A 25,328-nucleotide genomic window follows, 5' to 3' on the forward strand; every position below is an offset into this window, starting at 1 on the left:
GCATTTATATCTTTAATAAAAAAAATTAAAACATAAAGCAAAAGTGTTCCTTGAAAACCGTTTGAGGATAACAAGACCATTTCCTTTCACTGGATTGGCTCTTAAAAGGAAAAACTAGCCATGATGTCTTCATATGTCTTTCCTCAGTTTTTTTTTTTTTTTTGGCATTTGTTTAGCATGAAAAAGAACACTTTCCATTTATTGAACCTGAGAAGTGATGGGTTCTAAAATTTGGCTACAGGTTATATTACATCACACATGGCCTTCTACTACCTAATATTAAGATATATTACAGACATCACAAAATATTCTCAAAGCCATTCAGGTTAATTCAGTCCCACAAATATATACTAATTTTCTATTGAGAGGCAGGTACTATGCTAGATATTGGGGATCCATATAGGGATAGCTACAGTCTCAAAAATACAACCCAGATAACCTGAAAAACTTAATATAATGTCATAAAAACTAAGATAGTAGTAGGTTCAGTGATCGTGGGCACGACTTAATCCAACCTAATGATTCAGGCATGAGGACCACTGAAGCAAGCTTCAAAGGAGAAATAAATACTAGCCAGCAAAAGCAGAGAGAGGGCATGCAAGACAGAAAGAAAAGTATGAGAGAGTTACAGAAATATTCTAGAGCATGTTACATGAATGGCATTATAAGCAGCAGTCTGATTTACTGAAGCATAATGTATAAATCATGCGAGCAAAGGCCTAAGAAAGATAAAAGCAGGAGAGCCTTGTATATCATTCTAAGGAACTGAACTTTATAAATCTATAAGGCGCTAAACCATAGCTTTAATGTGTAACGTGTAACGTGGTCTGAGTTGTATTTTTATAAGCCCATTCTTGCTTCAGTGAAAAGGAGGCAAGACCGGGGGGAAAGGAAAGGAGTTAAGAGGATAATAACCCAGAGGTGAGATGACAAAGCCTTATACGGGTGTACTGTTATAGAAATGGAAATATAGGAGGGAGTCAAGATCAGTTTAGATGGTGGGAGAAGTCAACAGTGTTTGGTGATGGATTAAAGGTGATTGGTGGGTGTAGAAGTCTAGGATAACTCATGGGCTTCTGGTGTTGGTGACTTGGTGGATGACTGTGCCATGAATTCATATAGTATAACAGGAAAAGGAATAAAAATTTGAACAGATGGAAAGGGCAGAAAGCAATGAGTTTAATTTGGATCTGTTAAGTTTGGAGTGACAGTGGAAGTTGTAAGTGGATTTGTCTAGCAGGTCTTTGGATTCCCAAATATGAAATCTAGCTGAGAGGTCAAGGCTGAAGATATAGATCTGGAATCACCATTTAAATGTTACTTAAAACCATGAGAATGAGTGAGAAGGCTTTGGTAAATGCAGAATCAAACTTGTATGTCTTTGACACTTACCATTCAGGTTGTCCTTCGAGTTCTTTCTTCTTTCACAAGTATACTTCATTCTAACGGGATTTTGTCGGTTTGACCATGTTGTGGTCTAGGGGGAGTGCCGCCACATTGATTTAACCGGAGAAATGGAAACTCCTGAATAGGAACCCTATCTGTTCATGGTTTCTAATTTCCTCTTCTTACCAACTTATTGCTGACTCAGCCTCCTTTGAGTTGTCTTCTTCAGAAGTATCTATGCCTTTCTGTGTTTCTTCTATAGTAAAGGCTCTCACGCCACCTGCTACCAACATGTGCTTTGGGGAGGATGTTCCCAAGGGTTGGGTAAGTTGTCTATGTTCGTTTCCTCTAGCTGCTGTTCTAGAAACTTGGTGGCTTAAAGCAACATGAATTTATTATCTTACAGTTCTGGAGATCAGAAATCGGAAATCAGTTTAACTGGGCTAAAATCAAGATAGTAGCAGACTGGCGTGAGTTCTGGAGGCTCTCGGAGAGAATCTTTATCTTTTCTAGCTTCTGTATCCCTTTGCTCATGACCTCCTTCCTCCATCTTCAAAATGCATCGCTCCAACCTCTGCTTCCATCTTTTTCTTCTGCCTTTGACTTTCTTGTTTCCCTCTTATAAGGGCCTTTTTGATTATATTGGGCCCATTGAGGTAATCTGGGATAAACTTCCCAACTCAAGACCCTTTACTTAATCACATCTTCAAATTGTCACGCAAGATAACCATTCACTGGTTCGAGGGAATAGGACATGGTCATCTTTCCAGGACGATTATTCCACTACTATACTGTCCATGACAAGAAATGAACACAGCTGCTTGCCCTGGCTTGCAGTAGTGCTTATAATAGGCACTATGCTTATTTAAATAAGATAACTGGCCATACATACAGTATTTAAACAGCATTCTTTAAGTGAAACAAACTTGCAGTTTCACTTGTACTGCTCATTTCCAAACAACTCTAAGCATTACAGTGTAAATTTCATGGCCAGTCAATGTAACAGACATTGATCTTTTTTTTGACCTCAGCATCAAATTCTCCTTCTTAATAGTTCACTGAACTTGTTTTGAGGAATCACCTATCTCCAATCATGTGTACTTTTGGAAGCATGATAAATCCAGATGCCTGCCTTCCATTCTGGAAGTCAAAGAACCAAATGTTTCCTCTCCCTCTCCTGGCACAGCCAGGGAGTGGGTACCTGGCTGAAGTTTGGCACGTCAGATATTCTCCCTTGTGACTTGAATCTTGATCCAGTAACGTGAAGTTTGAAGAAATAGTTGACATTTACTGACTGTAAACTGTACATTTCAGTGCAACACCAAACAGAACTGCTTCTGTCTTTCTGACTTTCTACAGCTACAGTATTGCCACCAATCCTGCCTGTTTCAAGACTGCAAAGCTTTCAATATCTTTCCAATAAATAACTTTCTCTTCAGTTCACCAAATTTGGTTTCTGTCACTTACAGTCAGCAAACACTAACAATAGCAGTGTTACATAGATATTATTGTTGTCTGGTTGAATCTACCATAAGAATTTTTAAGAAAATGATTTTCTGCTTCAAGCAAATTTATTCACTAAAGTCACCTAATTTGATTTAGGGCCTGACAGTTATAATGGCCTTCTTAGTTATGTGACCTCATTAAAAATTCTATGGATTAGACACACTTACAAATCTGGAAAGGCAAGGTAGTTGCTCTCTCCAGATTATGAAGGCTATTTTTCCTATAACAGTACTTAGACTTTTCATGGAATCTTATTTGAAGAATAAGTGCCCCTATACAGTCACTCTTGAATTGGCTGGGGATAATTTTTAGAGCTTTGTTAAAGCATTATAATCACTGCTGAGGATTTACCTCCATTTCTTGGAGTGTTTTGTGGCTTACAGATTTTTTTTTTTTCCTCTTTAATGGAAAATCACTCAGTGAAATTGCGGAAAAGCGATTATTTATCTGAGTCATATTTTTATGGAAACTGTTTTCACTTCTCTGTATTTTTAGAAGGGTTTTCTTTAAAAAGGATATTCTATTAATATTTATAATTAGATATCACACAAAGCAGATGCTGAATCTTATGCTATAACTTTATGGGTACAATTACAGAAAGAAGATCATATACTCTTTAGCATAATGTTCTCTCTGGGAGCTGTAGAACAAAGGGCAGACATTCTCCATGAAGATGCCCATTCTTTCTTGAGTGGAGGGAAATTGGAAGATGGTGATTAACCACTATTTAACTATTATCATCCATAGTATTGATACTTAAGTGGGTAGAGCAGAAGCTCAATAAACTTAATTGATTGACTCTTTTCTCTCTTTGATCCAAATCTTAGTTCATCTATTCATACAATATTTATTTTTATTCTTACTTGGAAGCCTCACGGGTGCTTCCTACTTTCAGAGCACGTGGACTTGTGGTCCTCAGACGGTGTGAATGGGCGTGGCTTCCAAATGCAGTTGGAATGGAGAGCAGGGAGTTTTCTGAGGTCAGAGGATAAAAAGAAAAGGGATTCGTTTTTCTACTTATCTTTAGGCCAATACCTTGAGAAGCTGGTGGTAAAAATATTGTATAATCTAATCCACAAGAGCCTTCGTTGTACAGGTGGGGAAACTGAGGCTCTGGGGGAGGTAATGACATCGGGTTTGAATGTCAGTCCGGGTGAGTCTAGCCTCTTTCCACGACCCCGGCTCCTCCCTGGCGATTGCTTCTTCAAAAATTCTACTAGGGATCCCGAGGATGGAGAGAGAGAGAAAGGCAAACCCTCTGCCCGCCAACATGAGTTCCTGTGATAGCGTTGAGTGCTCCCGATGACAAGGTTGGGAACGAGAGCTGTCAGGTGAGGAAGGGCAGGTTCACTTCTCCGCGGACGCTGCGCCAGAGAACGCACGGGACACGCCCACTAACGCGCGGTCGCCTCGCGGTTCCTTCGAGGGGATGCGGGGCTTTCCCCTCCGTGGGGTGTGAGCGCACTTGCGGCCCGGAGCTGAGCGGGCATCACCCGCAGGACGCCGGGCGCCTCCCTGCGGCTCGGGCGCACGTGCCTGGGCTGGGTCAGGGCTGGTGGCCCGCCGTAGTAGCCGGGGCGGGTGGGAGTGTTGGCTCCGGGCCGCGGCCGCCGCCCGCCCGCCGGCTCCCGCGGTTGGGCGGAGGAAGCGCGGGACTCCTCCTCCCCACCGTATTAACATGCACCCAGGGGCGGGTGACCAGCCCAGCCTCGCCGCCCCAGCCCGCCGCGTCCCGGCGCTCAGCCGCCGCGCCAGAGGCGAGCGCTGCGCTCCGGGCCCCGCAGTCCCGAGGACACTGCCTCTCCGACACCTCCGGCCCGGGGGAATCGGCGGCATCCGCGGCGGGAGCGGCCGTAGCCGCCTCGGCTCCTCACTTGAGTCCTTCCCATCGCCTCGCTGGGAGCCTGTCCCGGCCACGGGGACACCTCTTTCGTCCTCCCTCCGAGGCTCGCGGGACCGACGGACGGCCGCGGCTACCGAGGGCCAGACTGCGGGCAGTGGCAAGGTAACGACGGGCTGCTCCGGGGGCTGGGGCGTGCGCTCGCGGCGGCGGCCACCGGAGCCCGGGCCGCCGCCACCGCCGCGGTCGCCGCTTCTGTCGCGGGCGGAGGGACTCTGGACTGGGCTCCTCTAGCCGCCGGCCGGCTTCTCCTTTTCCTTCCACCGCCCGGGGCGCACTCCTGCGACCCCCGGGGGACTCCGGGAACCCGGGGACCGGCGCGCTCCTCTCCGGCGTGCGGTTCTCGCGGTTCCCCCCGGGGCCTGAGGAGAGGACGGATTTCTAATTGCGACAGGGTCCCGGAAGGGGGAGGGGAGGAGAACAACAGTCCCCGTCAGGTCCACCGGCCAAATTCCCACCCCTCCCCCCCCCCCGACCCCAACCCCCGATGCACCTTGCAGGGAAGGAGGGGGCTGCTCCCTGCAGGGCATTTCTCGACTGGCTCCTGGGTCTTTGACGAGGCAAGTTGTTGCACTTGTTTTTTAGGTGACATTTTGGCATTGGTAGTGGAGACAGCCCCCTCCCCTGTGTGTGTGTGTATGTGTGCGTGTGCGCGCGCGCGCGTGCGCAAGAGAGAGAGAAAGCCAGAGAAGCAGAGACAAAGAGAGACAGAGGCAAGCAGGGAGAGACCTAGATACAGAAAGAGAGACACACGGAGAGAACGGGGTCCAAGGGAGCGATCACGGGAGAGTCAACCCCCGCCCGCGGCCGAAGCCAAGGCCAATTCCCGGCCACTCGCGGCGCGGGCGGTGAGACCCGATATTCAGCCAGCTGAACGGTCGGGGCTGAGCCGGGACCAGAGCCGGACACCCCTCTTCCGGGCCGGGAGGGATAACAAATTGCACTTTCATTGGGCCGGCGGCCGCAGCTGCAGGCAGGACTTCGGGGGGCCGCGCGGAGATGGGAGATCCTGCCTGCAGGGCTCGGGAGGCTGCGACCCTCGCGGGAGGCGAGCCAGCCCAGCCTGGCGCGGGGGCCCCGGGAGGCGGTGGGAAGGGGCTGCTCAGATGCCCGCGCCCGCGACACTGTGCTGGCGCGCCGTTCCCGCCCAGGGCTCTCAGGCTCGCCTCCCTCCCGGCCAGGAGGCTGCGGAATTTTCTGTCGGAGAAGGGGAGGGGGTTTGAGGCAGCGAGGAGGCTGGGACAGGACCCTCCGTGGCGGTGGGGGGGGGGGGGGCGGTGAGATGTTATCTCCTTTCTGGACTCCTGCGAGACTGTCCACTCTTGACCCCGTGAGCTTGGCTCCGTTCTTGAGAGATCGATGCCCCTTCTCCCCCACCCTCTACCCCCAGCATAACACATGAAGTTATGGAATTACAGTGATGAAAAACATATCATAAAAGTAACAATTCAAGGCAGATCTTTAGCTTTTAAAGTCTTCGAGAATGGCTTTGTAAACTGGTGATGGATCAGTCTGACTTGTAGTCAGATCCTGGGATGAGGAATGTTCAGAACTAGGAAAGCAATTTTAGGACCAAATGCAAACATCTTGCAAATTATTTTTTACCAGGAAGGAGCTAACTGCCTTTTGACGGTTATTTATAGCCGAATTTCAGCTTCAGGAAGCAACTTTCTATTGGCCTAGGTAATTTTGCATGTGGAGCAGCAATCTTTATCCCAACTTGAACCAAAATGACAGGAAGGCAAGAGATGTTACAAGTATCCTAATTTGTCTAATGTCAAAAGGATAAAGTTTTCTTTGCTTACATTTTTAAAAAGGAGATCCGAAGTCATAAAGAAATATCAAATAACTTTGCAAAACATTTGAAATTTAACCGTTTAGGTTACGAAAACTACCCTTGGTTCAGAAAATTCATATTCTGGCATGAAATAGGAAAGTTCATAGAAATCTGGTGTCAATGGCCTTGTTATTAATTTCCTTTGGGTGTATTAGTTCAGTTTAAAGTTGCTGCAGTAAAGTCACTTCCTTGAAATATTCCTAATTCTAGATCTAAAATTCCATGACTATTAAAAAAACAACAACAACAACTGACTCACTTAAGAGAAAGTATTAGCTCCTTTGTATCAGAAGAGACTTGAATGCCTTCACAAATATAGGCTATTTTAAAAATTACGTCTGCTATTTCTCTCTATATTTCTATCCCAAGGTTAGTTCGCTAAATAAAATATTTGATCTCAAAAATTATAGACAATATAAATATTGGCAAAATGAACTGGTAAACAGATTCTTTAAAAAATTATGAAGTAATTTTCTGACAAAACTCTTCAAGTCACACACTAGCAGTTGTGCTTTGCGGGGGGGAATAATACTTGAGTTTTCCTTATGGGGAATTTTCATGGTTTAGAATCTGTAATTTCTCCTTCAATGTAAACTTCCTTCTGCCAGGACTAAAACCTTGATATGAGTGATTATTGAAATCAAGACCATCTTCTCAAAATATTATGTAGCCCATGCAGGGAAATAGCCTAAACTAACTGTAAGTTCTACTTTTCTAAGTCCTTCTAAGTGTAAACGTTCTATTGAATCAAATTTGGAACTACAGATTGCATGCACTTTGATTTAACTTCTACTAGGTTACGTATGCCTTTGTTCTATATGGCTGTCTAGACTGATTAATTTTTATTTATTTATTTATTTATTAGATTACTTTTTGTTGTTGTTGTTTTTTTGGCTATGCAGCACGGCTCGCAGGATCTTCGTTCCCTGACCAGGGATCGAACCCGACCCCCTGCAATGGAAGCGTAGTGTCCTAATCACTGGACCACCAGGGAATTCCCTAGATTGATTAATTTCTAAATATAAATTTAAAACTGGGAAGAGAGGAAATGAAGTTTTACTAACTACTCATTTAGAGAGTTGTAGCATAGTAACAGTTTCATCTACAACTCAGTTGAGACAAGTAACATATTCTTTGAATAGCAACTTCTTCTGGAAACAAAGAGTTCAGTGTTTTGATTTTGATTTCATGTAATATTTCAAATTCAGAAAGAATAGTAATATGCCACCTAAATGTGTGTTTTCATAGTGAAGTTTCTATGACAGATTCACATTGTGGTATCTTCTGGATCATTCCCACAAATTGTTCTACCCTTATTCAGAGCAGCTCTGCTCCATGCAGAAGGATCTGTTTCCTCTTAGGAAGCATTCCATTGGAAGACTGTCATGGAGATTTCATCTCTGTAGAAACCACTGCTTGCCTCTCATGGTTAATCTAAGGAAACAATGTAGTTGTAAGTTCTTTTGTTTCTTTTTCTCCTTTATCCCGCTAAAGGAGCATCCTTAAACCAGGAGCATCATGAAAGGACTTATGAAAAATCTGACACTTGCCTCCAATCCTCACCTCCCACACTTACAATCTATGCCTTACATTTATGAGATGATGTTTTCTTTGTACATTTTTGTTTTAAAGAAACACAATCACAAGAAGACCCTTTGTCTAGAATTCTAAAAATTTTGTGCCACAGATACACTTGGAGGTTCAAAAGCACCCCATCATATCTTGTGCCATCTCTTATTTCCAGAAGATCCTCAGGGATTGTAATTCTTCATTTTCAAAGAAAGGAATCATTTCTTCTTTGACTTTCTTCCTTCTTTTTTTTTTTTTTTTTTTTTTTTTAAATCATGGGGAATGTGTAGCCTGCTTCCTGTTACTCCCCAGTGAAGGTGACTTTCATTGTGTGGTCTCTCAGGAATTGCCAAAGATGTGGTTCCTAGGAAGGTCTAAACCATTCTTCTACCACAGAGGAGGATTTAGAACTAATCATCAGTCTTTCACTTTAATTTATTTAACATCCACTGACAACTCATTTATGAGATACCAGGTACCAGTTCTTTTTCTTCTAACACATACCTCTTTGGCTTATGCCAAATGTATATTTGCTATGTATAATATACCATTAATGCATACCAAAATTTGTTACTTCTTTTTTTTTTGTAACTCTGCAACACACAAACCACCTGCTAAGGAAAACGTGTGGTTGAGGGCAGAAAAAATGGGATGTGGATATAAGGTGGTTAAAATGGTGAATGGCTTTTCGTTGAGGTCTTTTCTTCCTTCCTCTGATTGCACAGAAGTTGGTATTGCATGTGAGCTGTGCTGACCCACAAATTTTACATCTTTTAGTCTAGACAATGGTAGGGCCAGACAGCTGGTGTACCAGTGAGAAACTGGAGATCTTCTCTGCCTTTACTGACCTAAGGTTTTTCCTGGATGGTGTTTATTGTTTTCTCCTTCCTGCAGGAGGTAATGATTACTGGGTAACACGTGACAGCCCACTTGGGAGCCCAGCTTACACCCAGGAAATCCTCTGGATATGTAGCCATGGATCTTTGGCTCAGATTCTTGGGCCTTTTCTTTCCTGGGTAGGTGAGAACCCGCATAGCGGGGGATATCATTGCCCAGTTTGGGGCTGTTGTGAACTAGATATCAGTGCTCTGGGTCTTCTCTGAAGATGCACACCCACCCTCCTCCTGGGATTTATTTGCCCGACACTGTACTGTTCATTTTCACATTCATTGATCATGGTTTGCTCCTCTGTTGTCATGGACAATTTCTGTATCTTCTCCCAACGCTTCTTGTCAGATTTGTAAGCAACAGCACAAAAGCAAGCGTGAAGAGTGTGGTTTGGCAGTGTATTAACTGCCTGATCCTGCCAGGACTTCTTAGGATTCAGCAGAGTGGTAGTCTCACTGGAGCCATGGATGAGCAATTAGGAGAGGAGGATTTGTGCTGGCACCTGAGTATCTCCTCGCTCCTGCATCCCCATCTGCACCGGGAGGGCTCAGAGGCATTTCAGTGGCTCCATCAGGCTGCTTGTGGGAAGGTCTCTCTCTCTCTCTCTCTCTCTCTCTCTCTCTCTCTCTCTCTCTCTCTCTCTGGGCGCATTTCCAGCTCTGTTGCTTTACTCCCTGACATGGTTTTGGCTAATTTGGAAACATCTGCTAGAGTAACTTGCCTTTTAATTCTACTACAGGAGAACGTTTATGAGTATTCTGATAGGAGGACTGGCATTAACCCTCACTCTAACCTCCAGATTACATCCTTGCCCTGGGGACCCTTGCTTTCTGGGTTTCAGTTTCAGTGGAAACTCAGTGTGATATCCTTTTCCGGGCTAGAAATTTCCACTGGTAGATAGCATGGAGATTTCTTTGCAAGACACAGGCTGCCGTTGAAGAGGAAAATGGCATTTTGATCTTGTCTCAGACTTTGCAAACAGCTCTTCTTTGATATGATTCATCAGACTAGTCTAGCAAGAAGGCAAGGCACAGTCACTGTCCTCGAAGCTCTTTACCCAGACACTAACTCAGAAGCAAAGTCACCTTTTCTATCAGACAGGGATGAGCTTTCCCACTTGGAGCTGGGCAGGGGCAACAGGGGAACCTTGAAGCAGTAACACATTTAGAAGTTTCCTGTGTGAACTCCCTGTAACATGTTTCTTACATTATTTCCATTTCTCTAGACCTCAGCTGAAAGGTCATTTAATCAGTGAAGCTGTCCAGTTGCAGGCAGCTTCGTTGCCTTGATACTTTTTACCATGGTCCTTTTACAGTAAATAACGATGCCTAGACTTTTGTGATTATCTGATCGATTGTCTTCCCCGCTGAACTATGCATTCCATGAGATCAGGGACTAAAATAGCATGTTCACAAAGTATCACTGACGCCTAGCACAGCACCTGGGACTTACTTAGTGGTCAGTAGACATTGAGTGAATGAATGAATAATGAGTGCATGCACATCTGTATTCCAACCGTGTAAGGACCGTAACTCTGAGGGTACTATTACATGGCTTTTGCATGGCCCTCCTTGCAGTCTCAAACTCTGCATCCTTTGGTCCTAAGTTTCTTCTGATAACACCTGGTTAAACACAGGGCTGATCCCAGCATGGCCAGCATGTGATGGGTTAGGTTGTGCTCTGTTTCCAGCTACGGAAAGTACAGTCTTCTGGTCAACAGAGGGAGGTTCTGAAATAAGATAAGGATTAAAAAAACAAAGCAATACAAACCCCTCCCCCCCTGAAAAAAACCCTCTTACCCCCTTTCCTTTCTCCTCCTTCTCACTCAAGCATACGCATAGCTTAACCACCCCACTTGCCTTTATCAGATTCCACCCCCTCCCCTGGCCCTTTGACGCTAAACACAGACTTCTTTCCCACCCTTTACCCCAAAGGATCAAGCATTCCTTCCTGTGTCTCCACTGAATCTGATGCACATTTATTTATTTTAACACATCTATTTATTGATTGATTTGGCCGCACCCTGATTTATTTATTAGTTTCACTGTGCAGGATCTTTTGTTGCGGCGCAGGGCTCTAGAACTCACGGGCTCAGTAGTTGCGGTGGGTGGGTTTCGTTGTCCTGTGGCGTGTGGGACCTAATTTCCCCGACCAGGGATCAAACCCAAGTTCCCTGCATTGTAAGGTGGATTCTTCAGCAGAGGACTGCCAGGGAAGTCCTTGATGCACACTTATATCCCATTTTCTGTTGATGTGCTTGTCAACCTCTATGAGACCATAAGCTCAAGGGGTACCAGAGATAGGGGCTAGGAGAGGGGTTGCTGATGGAAGGGATGCAAATGTTCACTGAGGCTTGAAAGGTTGAATCAGATCACAGGGGTGAGAGGTATGAAGTGGGAGGTGGAGAAGTGGCTACAGCTGACCTTCTTGCTGGAGGTTGATTTCTGTAGAGGTACTTACTTAGAACCTATGTCAGGTGGCTCTTGATCGTAGGGGATGTTGGAATCTACCATTTAAAATTATATGGGTTCACAGCCTCCTTGGTATTTCCCTGACTTTTTTATACTAGTTTCTGGCCAGGCAAGTAGTACATTCTGCCCGATCTACACTTCTGAGACCCTGGAACGATGAGGTGTGGTGGGCCAGCGGCACGGGTGTGCTAACCTGCCCTTGCCCCTGCCCCCAGCTTTCGATGTTACACCACTGCTCAGCCTTAAAGATCTGCGAGGCAATGTAAGACTCAGCATGGACATGACCCATGTTTTTATAATAACGCATCATCATTTCTCTAGATTTGCCTCTACTTTTTCGGTAATTTAAAATATTCCGCTTTGATGCTAAGAATACCAAGGGATTTCGATGATCCATGGCAGATATCTGGCATGGATATAGCCTTTCCAAGGACGGGCAAACAAGCAAATGAAATCATATGATCTTCCTTGTATTCATGAGTATGGAGACTGTCGAAGTGCAAAATATAGTTCGAATCCTTGGGCAGCTGAAAATCGAACCCAGAGGAATGGGATCGTTTTGGAATGCTTCCTAAAGAGGACGGCCTTACGTTGGACTTGCCTAGATGGTAAGAGTTAAGTAGGAGGAAGGGATGCCTTTTCAGATAAAGCAAAACTTTGACAAAGACATGGAGATGCAAACCAGCTTGGCAGATTGCTGGCTCAGGGAGATGGTCTTCTGCACCAGCTTCTCTAGTACATTTTAATTAGACCTGGAAGTGAATTTGACTGAGAAGGATGGAGGCACCCTCTGGATGGTTTTACTGATGACTCAGGAATGTTTAGCATTGATAGGAGCTTTGAAGGACTTTGTATAGACAGTGACGTGGAGAAGTGGCCTCTGGGACGGAGGGAAGTGGATCAGTCTGCCACCAGATGGGGAAAGAGGGACGCCTGAGGGGGCTATTGTGCTAATTCAGGTATAAATGATGGGCTCCAGGTGGAGGGAAACGGAATGGGAGAAGAGAAGACATGAAATATTTTGGAAAATTTTCAAGTAATAGTCGACTCTTTTCTTTCTCTGTTACTGTGTACCTGTGCCTCAAACTACTTTTCAGTTCTTCATTATAAATTGAGAATTACTGTGAAATGTTTCAGCAACACAAAAAAATAAATATTACGATAAACACCCATGTACCCAGTCACTGCACACGCTGTTGATACTCTCAGAGTCTCTCCAAGCCTATCTCCCCTCAGTGGTACCCTGTACACTGAAATTTGTGTTTATCATTGCCACACATTTCCTCATACTTTGCTAAGTATGTAGGTATATGTGTGTACCACACAGGAGAGTCTTGTTTTAAAACTCTATAAATAGGAACACCATGCTCTTTGTAGTCTTCTTTACCCAACTTTAACTGATTACTATTTTGTTGATATGAATAGGTCTTACTTATTCATTCTTACTACCCTATGGTATTCCGTTGTATAATATATAGTGATTAATGTATTGATGGACATTCTATTTATTTTCCAACAAGGCTGCTACGAATGTTCATACGCACATCTCCTTGAGCTAACAAAGGACCTTTCCTTAGGGTATATTCTTAGGAGAATTGTAGGAGGGATTTGTACCTTCCCATTTAGCAGGTAATGTCAAATTACCAAAAAGAGTTTTGTCTCTTTATGTCCCACCAGCCATCTATAAGAGTTCCTTTTGTTCTGTATCGTTGTCAACACTTAGTGGTTTATGTTATTTTTTGCCAGCCTTCGGGATGTGAAATTATGGCTTCTCACCGTTGTGGCTTCTCCCGTTGCAGAGCACAGGCTCCGGATGCGCAGGGTCAGTGGCCATGGCTCACGGGCCCAGCTGCTCCGTGGCATGTGGGATCCTCCCGGACCAGGGCACAAACCCGCGTCCCCCGCATCGGCAGGCGGACTCTCAGCCACTGCGCCACCAGGGAAGCCCTCCTTGCAGTTTTAATGTGTTGTGTCCTGACTGCTAATGTTGTTGACCATTTTTTTCCTCTCTTAACATTCAGATTTCTTTGGAATGTGTAGGCATCCATGTTGTCCACTCTCCCACTGCATTAAAAAACTCATTGATTTGTAAGAGTTATTTATATATTCTGGATATCAGAGTTTTTTTCTGTAATTTCATTCCAGAAATGAAATGAAGCTCGTTTCAATGGGCTTCTCCCAACTGGTGGCTTGTCTTTTCATTTTTAGGACACCTTTGGGTGAAAAGATTCTTTTTAAAATTTAAAATAGATGCATGTTTGATTATTCTTGTTATGGTATAGATATCTTGTTTAAGAAATCTTTTCCATTTCTAAGTGGTAAATGTTTCATCCTTTTATATCTCATAAACTATTGAAGTTTTATTTTCACATTTAGTTCTTCAAGACTTTCTTATCAAAGGTTATTTTATAAAGCCCTTAATTACATTCCAAATTTGGGCACAGCATATAACTTCTCTTGGTCTTAATTTCTTCCTCATGAAGTTAGATTTTGAAGCAGTTGTACTGTATGGATTCTGCTGCCGCCCCTCCACTTCAAGACTTCATCATGTTATGTCGGGAACGTACAGAGTCTTTTAATGGAACTTCTTGCCTCTAGGGTCTCCTTCTGATTCAACTTGCATCTAGATTTACTTTGCTAAAGACCTATCAAAGTCACTATGAGACTCCTCAAACTCTGACCTTGAGACCATGAGGGCAGCAGCCACGACCATGTTTACTTCCCTGCATCCCCCAGACTCGAGCACAAACCTGGAACATGGTTGGTTGGTCCTCAAATGTGTGAGTGAGAGAAGGCACAGCTGGCTCCCTTCGTGGCTCAGCTCCATTTCTTTTTCTTTTTAAATTTTTTATTGAAATATAGCTGCTTTACAATATTGTATTAGTTTCAGATGTACAGCAAAGTGATTCAGTTATACATATATTTTATGTATGTATATTATATATATATATATATATAATATATATATATATATATATACACTTTTTTAGATTCTTTTCCTTTATAGGTTATTACAAGATATTGAGTAGAGTTCCCTTAGGAGTTCCCAGTAGGTCCTTATTGTTTATCTCTTTTATATACAGTAGTGTGTACATGCTAATCCCAAACTCCTCATTTATCCCCCCCTCCTCCATTTCTTAGTCTCTTACATCAAACCTCTTCACCATGACCACCTCTGCTTGTCAGGACTGTGCTGTTCTGGCCCTTCTTCCCTCTTCCTTTGTTTCTTTTTCCTTCATGTATTTAAATTCTGTCGAATTGACAAATCACCAGCAGCACATTCTCCTCGGGCCAGAAGAGGAGTCTGGAATTTTCTCTTCCCTTCATGTCCTTCTGTACAGTTTGAGTGTTTTACCATGAGCAAGAATTTCTTTTAAAATCATTGTTTCAATGCTTCCTCTATCCTTCAAGGCCCAGTCAAATCTCGCCTCTCAGGTGAAGCATTTTATGACTCTTCCAGCCCAGGGTAAACTGTCCTCTGAGTTCCAGTTGCATTTTTCTGGATCATTTACTTTATGATTTACATTTTAAACATTTTATGTGAATACTGCTAGATTTTAAGCTCCTTCAAGTGATGAATTGGCTAATGTGCTTTTTGTCTGTCTTCTAGGCCTAAACCTAGTAGCCAGCAGAGTGGTTTTTTTTTTAGGAGGTGGCAGCTGCTTTCTTGATGATTGTAATTAGTTATTGGAGATGGCTTGGGCTGAGTGGAGACTTGGAGTGTGAGGACATTGAGAATAGTGACATTACTGGAACATGTAAGGATCTGGAATAAGAGGCTAAAATGTGGTGATAAAAATTTGAGCTCTATTTTGGTTATGTTGATTTTTGATATGACCTGTCCCATCAGCAACTTGGGAAACATTAAACCTGAGTTTCAAGAATTGATAAAGATTTGAGGTGTTGATTAGGGTGTTCTCTGCTGGAAGTCGATCATTAGATTCAGGATACTAGCAGCTGTTACTGTGTTCCAGACAGGAATCTTACTCCTCACCACCCCCAGTCCTGATTCTACTATTCTGATATCTAACTAACTAGATGACTTTGGGCAAGTTCATTCATTTTTCGGAGTTCAGTTTCCTCATGTGAACAAAGAGGATAACTAAACTTACATATCAGAGGTTTTGAAAGGACTCAGTGAGCCAACCTTTGTAAAGTATCTCGCTCAATGGTGGGCTTATGGTGGGCAAATAATAAATGCTGTTATTAACAATACATTTTTATCTGCAAGAACTCATCTGCCAACCATCTTTTTATAACAAAGTAGCACCTTAGTTTAAAAGGTGCTATTTTAAAAGAATTTAAAAATTATTTAGTCATGAAAGATTTTTTTCTCCTAGTGAAAATTCCTAGATCTGCTTTCATTTTCCCTAATTATCTGATGACAGTGAGAGCAATTCACTGAACAAGTGCAATAATAGCTAATAATTATTGAGCAACCCTGGTCTTTGGACTCCGGCAGTAGTGCCTTTAGGCTCCATAGGCTGCATTTACAGGGAAAGAGGCCCACAGCCCCTACAGTTCAGCCCTGTCTGACGTGGTACCATATGCTATGAGGAGAGTACAAAAGAAATCAAAGTCATGTCTTTGTCCCCAAGGAAGATTTAATTATGAAAAAATTAATGCAGCTAAAGCAATATGCAAAATGTACATTTTAATTTCCTCTGAGCAGAATGCGTATTTATTAAGGCAAGATGGGATATGGAAAAGGTCTCTAGGCTAACCAGAAAGAGGCAGTTATGCTTGACCCTTACAGAGGACCATCTCTTAACGGTCACGGTGAGCCCTGGGTCCATTGTACTTTGGCAGGTGGGGCACTCATCTTCTGATTGCATCCATGTTTTTCTGCTGCGTGTGGCTTATCTTCTGCCTCCGAGTCATGTGTCTTCATGCAGCTCACAGTGAAAACTAGCTGTGTCTTCACAGCTTCTCTCTTAGAAGGGGCTCAGCAGATAAAAAACAATACTAAACAGAATGAGAACTTTATTGATTGATTAGATGGGAGAATTCCATTGTTTTTTCATTAAGGGAAGGGTTTCTGGGCAGTTACATCTCGATTATTTGGGTTTTGTAGGATTTTTATCTGTTATAGCAGCATAATATTTCATATCTTTGTGATTTAGGTTTAAAACCCCATACACCCATACAAAATACTTTTTCACGTCCTTAATCTCACATCCTTAATTCTTTCAGGGAATCCTCTTGGGTAGAAATGTTGGTACACATAAACTGGCTTGAGGTGCTCCAAAGAGAGCTGATAAACACACATTAAATGTGAGAAATATTGGCAATACTAATTTACCAAAAGGTTGTGTTCCATAGGTGTGCTTATAAGCTGATTATTTTTGTACACCCAACAGAATTATCCCATAGAAATTATGTATCTGATAGTGGCTGGCTTCTAAAGTTAAATTTCTAGAGTCCTTTTCCACCCATTTTCTACAAGCAAATGAGTATTACTATAATGAAAACCACAGCTATCTAAAATTCCAGACCCTGTATCTATGAAAAAAAAGAATTCTCAGTTGTGACTAGGAACACATCCCACCCTTTCTGCCACAGAATTAGGAAGTCTCTCGCTCTTCCAGGGGTCGGGTGCTGAACCATGTTCAGGCAACAGCCACTGCTAACACGGCAGTGTGATTTCCCCTTGATCCAGGACCAGACTGGTGAGGGGATGAGGGAACCAAGAGGCTCACTGATGGGCACTAATAATTGTTAACGAGCTACGTTTATAGAAACCACTTCTCTTCATTTGAATATTTGAATGAAAGAAGAAAACTCTAGTATAGCTCAATTATCCATGTTATGTCCTGCATTGAGAACCAAGATATGTAGGTGATTTCTAAGTCAGATGTCAACAAGGGAGTGATGGGTAGAAATGTATTCCTTTGTACTTAGTTCATTTTTCCAGATTTTTATTTTCCTATGCATTTCAGATCCTAAAGATGCCCACAGTTGGATGATAGGAATTACTGATTCATTCATTCAACTAACAACAGTTTATTGAGTAACTAGTACATGCCTGGCACTATTCTAGGTACTTTGAATTCGGTCCTGAGCAACAGCAAGAACGAAAGACAAAAGGCATCCCCTGTGGAGTTTACCTTCAAGTGCGAGGAAACAGACAGCAAACAATAAACATCGGACTTCTTTTTGCGTGTTAGAAGGAATAACAACTTTGAAAAAAATAGAACCAGATGAGAGGTATTATTGAAGTACCGTTCTTTGATAGATTTCCAGTATAGAAGGAAATAAGCTTTTTTATTATTTTTATTTATTTATTTAAAGACTTTAAAAAAATAAATTTATTTATTTTTGGCTGTGTTGGGTCTTCGTTGCTGTGCGCGGGCTTTCTCTAGTTGCGTTGAGCGGGGGCTACTGTTCGTTGTGGTGCATGGGCTTCTCATTGTGGTGGCTTCTCTTGTTGCGGAGCATGGGCTCTAGATGCACGGGCTTCAGTAGTTGTGGCACGCAGGCTCACTAGCTGTGGCTCACGGCCCTAGAGCGCAGGCTCAGTAGTTGTGGCGCATGGGCTGTGGGATCTTCCCGGACCAGGGATCGAACCCGTGTCCCCTGCGTTGGCAGGCAGATTCCTAACCACTGCGCCACCAGGGAAGTCCAAGCTTTTTTATTTTTATTTTTTAAATTCAGACCTTCTCTTGAAAGGTTCTAGCTTTGGGATTTGACAAGGCTCTTGGAGAGGTGTGGGGTGATGTTCACTGCTGTGTCATTCTTTTATCCTTTCTGTCTTAACAGCAGTCTGTATACTTTTCAGATGTAGTATCTACCATATTGCATTGTAGCTGCTTGTGGTTTTTAATCTCTTGATAGATTATGCACTGTAACAACATAGGGCATGCTTCTTAAGAACATATCCCTGTAATAATACTGCTAGTAATAATCATAGTTATTATATATCTTACTGAATGCTTTCTATGCACTAAGTGTATTATGCCACCCCTAAGTAGAAAGTGATATCATGCTTTAGAGAATATATTCTCAGACTGCAGAACTGTCACGGGTAGAGCTGATCATTGAACCGAGTTCTGTTAGCACCAGCCTCTGTACCACTCTGGTGTCTAACCGAGTGCCTGGCATTTGGTTGGCATCCAAGAAATATGGAGTGAAATGGGAATCAAGTAAGTGGCCATATTGTGAAACTGATAACTCTTAGAAATGTGTCTCCAGCTGCCTACAAGATCCACCCTCTTGTTTTCAATTGTTTCACTTGACAGCATAGCTGGCCCAGGAGGTGGTTATTTGGAAATTTCTCAAAGTGACCCTTGTTTTTTTTTTTTTTTTTTTTTTTTTGCGATATGCGGGCCTCTCACTGTTGTGGCCTCTCCCGTTGCGGAGCACAGGCTCCGGACGCGCAGGCTCAGCGGCCATGGATCACGGGCCCAGACGCTCCGTGGCATGTGGGATCTTCCTGGACTGGGGCACAAACCCGCGTCCCCTGCATCAGCAGGCGGACTCTCAACCACTGTGCCACGAGGGACGCCCCCAGACCCTTGTTTTATTTTTCTTGAATTTTTTCCTTCTGATTCCACTCATCTAATTTGTGGAGAACTTGATGGAAATAGAAATACTTCTGCTAAAATCATAACCCTGTAGTGTGAAAGTAAAGATTTTTGTTCTGTAATGTCTGTTATATGAAGGAATATCCACATATCCATTTTCTGAGTGTTACCTTGCTGCTGACTGGTGCCTGCTCTGCTGGGTTCTTTCAGGACGTAGGTGTTTCAATGGCACCAGGAACCAAGGGCCTCAATACATTGTGTTTCCACTTTCCACCTGCCTCTTCCCACTTGTCAGAGAAATTTTTGTGGCAGAGGTGAGTCTCTGCGGAACCTTCTGATGGTGGGACCATCTGCTTGCTCTGAAGAAACTCAGTTCCTTCTTTCCAGGAAAGGATCTGTCAGCTGTAGGAGAAACGTTAGCTTCTTTTTTTTTTTTTTAACATCTTTATTGGACTATAATTGCTTTACAATGGTGTTTTAGTTTCTGCTTTATAACAAAGTGAATCAGCTATACATATATACATATATCCCCATATCTCCTCCCTCTTACATCTCCCTCCCACCCTCCCTATCCCACCCCTCTAGGTAGTCAGAAAGCACTGAGCTGATCTCCCTGTACTATGTGGCTGCTTCCCACTAACTATCTATTTTACATTTGGTAGTAAATATAAGTCCATGCCACTCTATCACTTCGTCCCAGCTTACCCTTCCCCCTCCCCGTGTCCTCAAGTCCATTCTCTTAAGTCTGCGTGTTTACTCCTGTCCTACCCCTAGCTTCCGCTTCCCATCAAGTAATCTATTGGAAAGGACGTTTAGAGCATCCCTCCAAGACAAAGCAGCACAAACACTGGTGACATCAGCAATAAAGACAGAATTTAGGGAACGAACGAACCTGACACACCTTTGGCAACATTCAGATAAGGACTTTAATGGCAAGTGGGAAAAAAAAGATGTTAGATTGTCCTCCTAAGAAATCCCAGCAGAAAAGTGCTCATTGGCTGTTGGGATTCTTTGCGATTGAGCCTGATGGAATTAAACACTTCCATCTGTTTAAACAGACTGATAAATCAACACTGTTGTATCCTTAACTCAAGTGCAAGGTAATTCAAGTGGCCTATAAAATACTAGCATGCTGCTATAGTCTTTTTTTAACTTTAATTTTTTAAGAAAAAGTCAAGTTGACTGTATAAGCATCTCTATCTCAAATAAATATTGGTACGGGATGTCTGGCTCATGTAAGTTATCAGAAGCTGAAATGAAGATGGATATATGTCAAACTGGTAGAACAGTGGGCACCCTTTATAAAGTCCCTGCTGCCATAGTGTCACAGAAAACAAATGCATTTTATAAGTGCAATGTCTTCCATCTTTCTTTGCGTGTTTCTACATGTATTATTTCTGATGCTTTTGTTTGGGATTGCTTTACGTTCCTTATGTAAAATAAATTTGAGTGTTGAATTGCCTAGGGCATAAACTTAGTGAAAGTTCTAGAAAGGTGCTAGTAAAAGTAATGTATTAATAGTAATACATTAATTTCTTGAAGACAGGAAATATATGGCCAAAGGCTTGGCAAGTTTTCAGTCTACGAGTGTACTACATTGAAATTGAAATTCAGTGTTTTTGATATTAGACATGTTCTTAAAATTAACTTGTATACACATGTATGGAGTGCACATGAGTCAAAACGTTTTATTAGAACTTATATCATTGAAATTGAGTAGTCTGCCTCACACAGTCATATATGTTTAGGTGTAAAATGGAAGGATAACTAATCTTTTCTAAGATATTTTATTCCACCTGCCTGGAATTTTGCTCCCTCCCTCCTCTCAACTTGTTTTTCACATGACTGTTTTTTTTTCCTCATTGATGCCACTCTTTCCCACCATTTGCAAAGTAGTTCAGCTTATCACCATATTCTCTTCCCAGCATCCTGGTTAGCATAGAGATTCTTAATAAATATTTGTCAAATATTGCTTCCTAATAAATATTTATCCAAAGAATGAATGTGAATGAAGTTCTCAATGACTTAACTTTTTTTTATAATAATGAGGCATCTTTAAACCATTATTTACTTCACATACCTCCTGATGCGAAATTGATAAACAAAACCAAGATCATACAGCATGATTTGTTCCATTAGTTATTGTTAAATGTTCAATTATTCAGTAATTCTGAAAAATGAGAAAGAGGTTGAAAACATTATCCTTGCATTCAAGCATCTCTCTTGGCTAGAGTGTTCCAAGAGATTTGATTACTTTCCCTATAAGGTTGCATTAAATATCTTTGTCAATGTTTCAGTTCATCAATATTCTTCATAAAATTTCAGAGAGGAACCAGTCCATCTGTTCCTAGAGCACTGTCATTCCTTGGCAATTTTATTGGATTTTCCTCTTGGCTGCTTTATCTTTGTTTTGGAAAACTTGTTTTTCTTCTAAGTCCTGGCAGTGTGGATGGAGAAAACCAAAGTCTTCCTTCCATTGTTAGTGATTTCTCCTTTGTTTCCGAAAGATAAATTGATCCTTCTATGAATTTTATAAATTTTTGATGATGTTACCTAAACACTTTATTGGTATAAATAGGATTTTTGTTGAGCAGGAGCTGTAAGTGCTTTAGTTAAACATATCCATTATTGGACCCCATGAAGAGTTTAAGCCCATAGGATATTTGTCTTTCTCTGTCTGAGTTACTAGGTGAATCCATGTTGCTGCAAATGGCATTATGTAGTTCTTTTAAAAAAATTTTTTTATGGCTGAGTAATATTCCATTGTACGTTTATACCACATGTCAGTTTTTTAAAAATTTGTTTATTTTAGGCTGCATTGGGTCTTTGTTGCTGTGTGCAGGCTTTCTCTAGTTGTGGCAAGCGGGGGCTACTCTTCGTTGCTGTGTGCAGGCTTCTCATTGCATTGGCTTCTCTTGTTGCGGAGCATGGGCTTCAGTAGTTGTGGTACGTGGGCTCAGTAGTTGTGGCTTGCAGGATCTAGAGTGCAGGCTCAGTAGTTGTGGCGCACAGGCTTAGTTGCTCCATGGCATGTGGGATCTTCCTGGACCAGGGCTCGAACCTCTGTCCCCTGCATTGGTAGGCAGATTCTTAACCACAGTGCCACCAGGGAAGCCCCCCCCCCCCCGACCTTTATTTTTGTTTAAAGTGGAGAGTTTATTTGCTCAGTACACCAAATAGAATGCAAGTACTGTCATGACAAATATACAGAAATATGCAAATCAACATAAAATAGTAATTTAGTTTAAATGAAGGGAAATCTCTTTAAATGTTATGACAACGTACTCCTAAGAATCTTTTTTTCAGTTAATTATACATTTCAATAAAATAAACGTTAAGGAATTAAGTGGAAGTTAGCTTGTGAATTTTTCTCAAAAATAAAAATCCAACCCTATTAATCCATGTCAGTTAAACACTCTAACTAAAATTTCCAAGTAAGTGCAAAGGTAGATGGAGTTAGTTACCTTTTTTGCTTGAACAGTCCCAAGGAAAATGGTTCCTACAAATACAGCAGGCAAATTGTTAAGACCGACCGACCTAGAACATAACTAATTTCAGTCTGAAGTTGTGCTAAATGCTCATCATTAGTATGGCACAGTTTGGTCCATGATATGGTTTAATGCCAAGACACATCCCAATTTGTTACAGAAACACATAGATTACTGTTGCTTTTTTTGGTTTTGTTTTATGTGTGTGTATGTATATATATATATATATATATATATATATATATACACACACACACACACACATATATATATATATATATATATATATATATATATATATTAAAGCCAGGTATACTTCCACATACAAAGGCAGGTTTTCCCAGGAGGAATTTACAGAAAGTAGTCTGGGGTGCTGTGGATCACATGAGGCTCTCCATGACAAGGTCATGGGTCAAACTGAAGGAAGGAATATTTCAAAGTGTCATCTAATTCCATGATAGCAGCCTGGTTCCCACAACGATAACAGTAATTGGATGCACTGAAAATGGTAACCACATTCCACTCGTGACACCAATTGTTTCCCTCCATTACAAGTTGGTGAGCACGAGAAACCAGTGTGAGACCATTGGCATGGGTAAATGTTTCAGAAATATCTCGTCCAAATGTGTAGCCAGCCCCAAGTGGTGAAATACCCCACCCACCACGATCATCTGGATCTGACCATAACAGATCACACATTGGGCCCTCATGTGGAACTTCTTGTAAACGATCCAGGGCTCTTATATGATCCAGTGTATCTATGGATGGGGAGAGGCCACCATGGAGGCAGAATATCTGTCCATCTACTAAAGCTGTAAGTAGCAGATAATCAAACAGATCTGTAAGATATTTCCAAACATCGGCATTTCCATACTTTCGCAGACATTCATCATAAAAGCCATATACTTGGGTAACTTGTCGGCTTTCGTGGTTTCCTCTCAATATTGTAGTATGTTCTGGATAACACACCTTTAATGCCACAAGAAGGGTCACAGTCTCCACAGAATAATAACCTCTGTCTCCATAGTCACCCATGAATAGATAGTTTGTATCTGGTGATTTCCCACCAATTTTAAAGAGTTCCGTAAGATCATGGAACTGACCATGCACATCTCGACAGATGGTAACAGGACAATGGACCTCTTGCACATTTGATTCTTTTGTTAAAATTTCCTTAGCCTTTTCGCACAGCGTCCGCACCTGGTTCTCGCTACGTTCTTTACACTTGTTCGGCTGCTCGACCCACTGGTCCAGCTCCTTGGTGAACGCCTTGTCGTCCACGGTGGCCCGAGTCCCTCCCCTGCTGCCCCTGCCCCGGGCGCCGGTCCCCTCGCCCAGCACCACCACCACCGCCAGCTCCCACATATCATGTGGAATCTAATTTTTTTAAAAATGATATAAATGAACTTATTTACAAAACAGAAACAGAGGCACAGATTTCTAAAACAAACTTACAGTTACCAAAGGGGAAACATGGTGGGGAGGGATAAATTAGGAGCTTGGGAGTAACATACACACACTACTAAATATGAAATAGGTAACTAAAAAGGACCTACTGTATAGCACAGGGAGCTCTACCCAATATTCTGTAATAACCTATATGGGAAAAGAATCTGAAAAAAGAATGAATATATGCATAACTAAATCACTTTCCTGTATGCCTGAAACGAACACAACATTGTAAATCAACTATATTCCAATAACATTTTAAAAAATATGTTAATAAGAAAAAAAGAGTTTAAGCCCCTAGGTTTAAAGAGAGAAGCCAGCAGCTTCCTTTCAGAAAGATACCCCAAACAGAACTAGTTTGTCATCATTTAACTTTACATCCCCACATAGCAGTAATTCTCAACCTCGTGTAGGCATTGGAAACATCTAGGGAACTTTGAAAACATAGAGATTTCAGCCTCTGTCCTAGACCACCTCATCTTCACCTGTAGGGTGGGTTCAGGTGTGAGCATTTACAAAGCTTGCCACATGATTCTAGGGCACATCTAGGGATGCGAACTGAGGACCCATGACACTGGTTCTCAAAGTATGGTCTCTGCACCAGCAGCATCACATCATCTGGGAACTTGTCAGAGATGCAAATACTTGGGCCCAACTCAGACTTATTGAATCAGCAGTTCTGGAGGTGGGGCTCAGAAGTCACATTTTAACAAGCTCTCCAGGTGATTATCACACACGTTAAAATTTCAGAACGATCGGCCTTTAAGTTCCTACCTCCAGGCAAATACTTATGTTTGTATGTCTCTGCCGAGAGTTCCCAGGCAATCACGCTTGGGAATTGGTACTTTTCATGGAGGGAAAAACATAAAACATCACTGCTTGAACAAGGGATTGTTGCTCGAGTTTTCCTAACTTGGCCATGTTTGCCTGCTTTCCAGACCACTTCCCTGGGAGCTTTCCATCCTTGCCTACTTCTAGAAATGTTTCTCTGAGCTTCTGACTTTCTCCTTGCTCCCAAAGTCATCTTGCATGATTTGAGCTTCTGGGCTGCTTGTTCTGGCCACCATTCCTGGAGTTTGCTGGTTTCTAGCCACCTAGCTGTGTGTGTCTGTGTGTCCATCTACTTGGCTCTGAGCCATGAGCCCCTCCCAGCTCTTCTGCATTCCAAGCCTGTCCGCAACTTCCCTGGTTGTACTTCCTGTCTCTGTGACCTGCCGCTATCCAGGCTCTGGGTGCAAGTTTAATCTTTTCATGTTTTGGGAGAGAGAAGTGAAACAAAGACTTCAGAATTGAAGCAGCTAGCTTTCATCT

The 25,328-nt window shown here is 42.4% G+C and overlaps 1 protein-coding gene across 1 annotated transcript; it reads right to left on the reverse strand.

Annotated features, from left to right (window-relative positions):
• Positions 1-22,973: 22,973 nt before the first annotated feature.
• LOC307062010 (serine/threonine-protein phosphatase 2A catalytic subunit beta isoform-like) lies at positions 22,974-23,603 on the reverse strand (the record flags this gene model as incomplete). Its single annotated transcript, XM_079717438.1, has 1 exon — positions 22,974-23,603. One exon carries the CDS (start codon positions 23,601-23,603, stop codon positions 22,974-22,976), a length of 630 nt encoding a protein of 209 aa, XP_079573564.1.
• Positions 23,604-25,328: the final 1,725 nt, after the last annotated feature.

Source organism: Hyperoodon ampullatus (genome assembly GCF_949752795.1).
Source record: "Hyperoodon ampullatus genome assembly, chromosome: 13".
NCBI lineage: Eukaryota > Metazoa > Chordata > Mammalia > Artiodactyla > Ziphiidae > Hyperoodon > Hyperoodon ampullatus.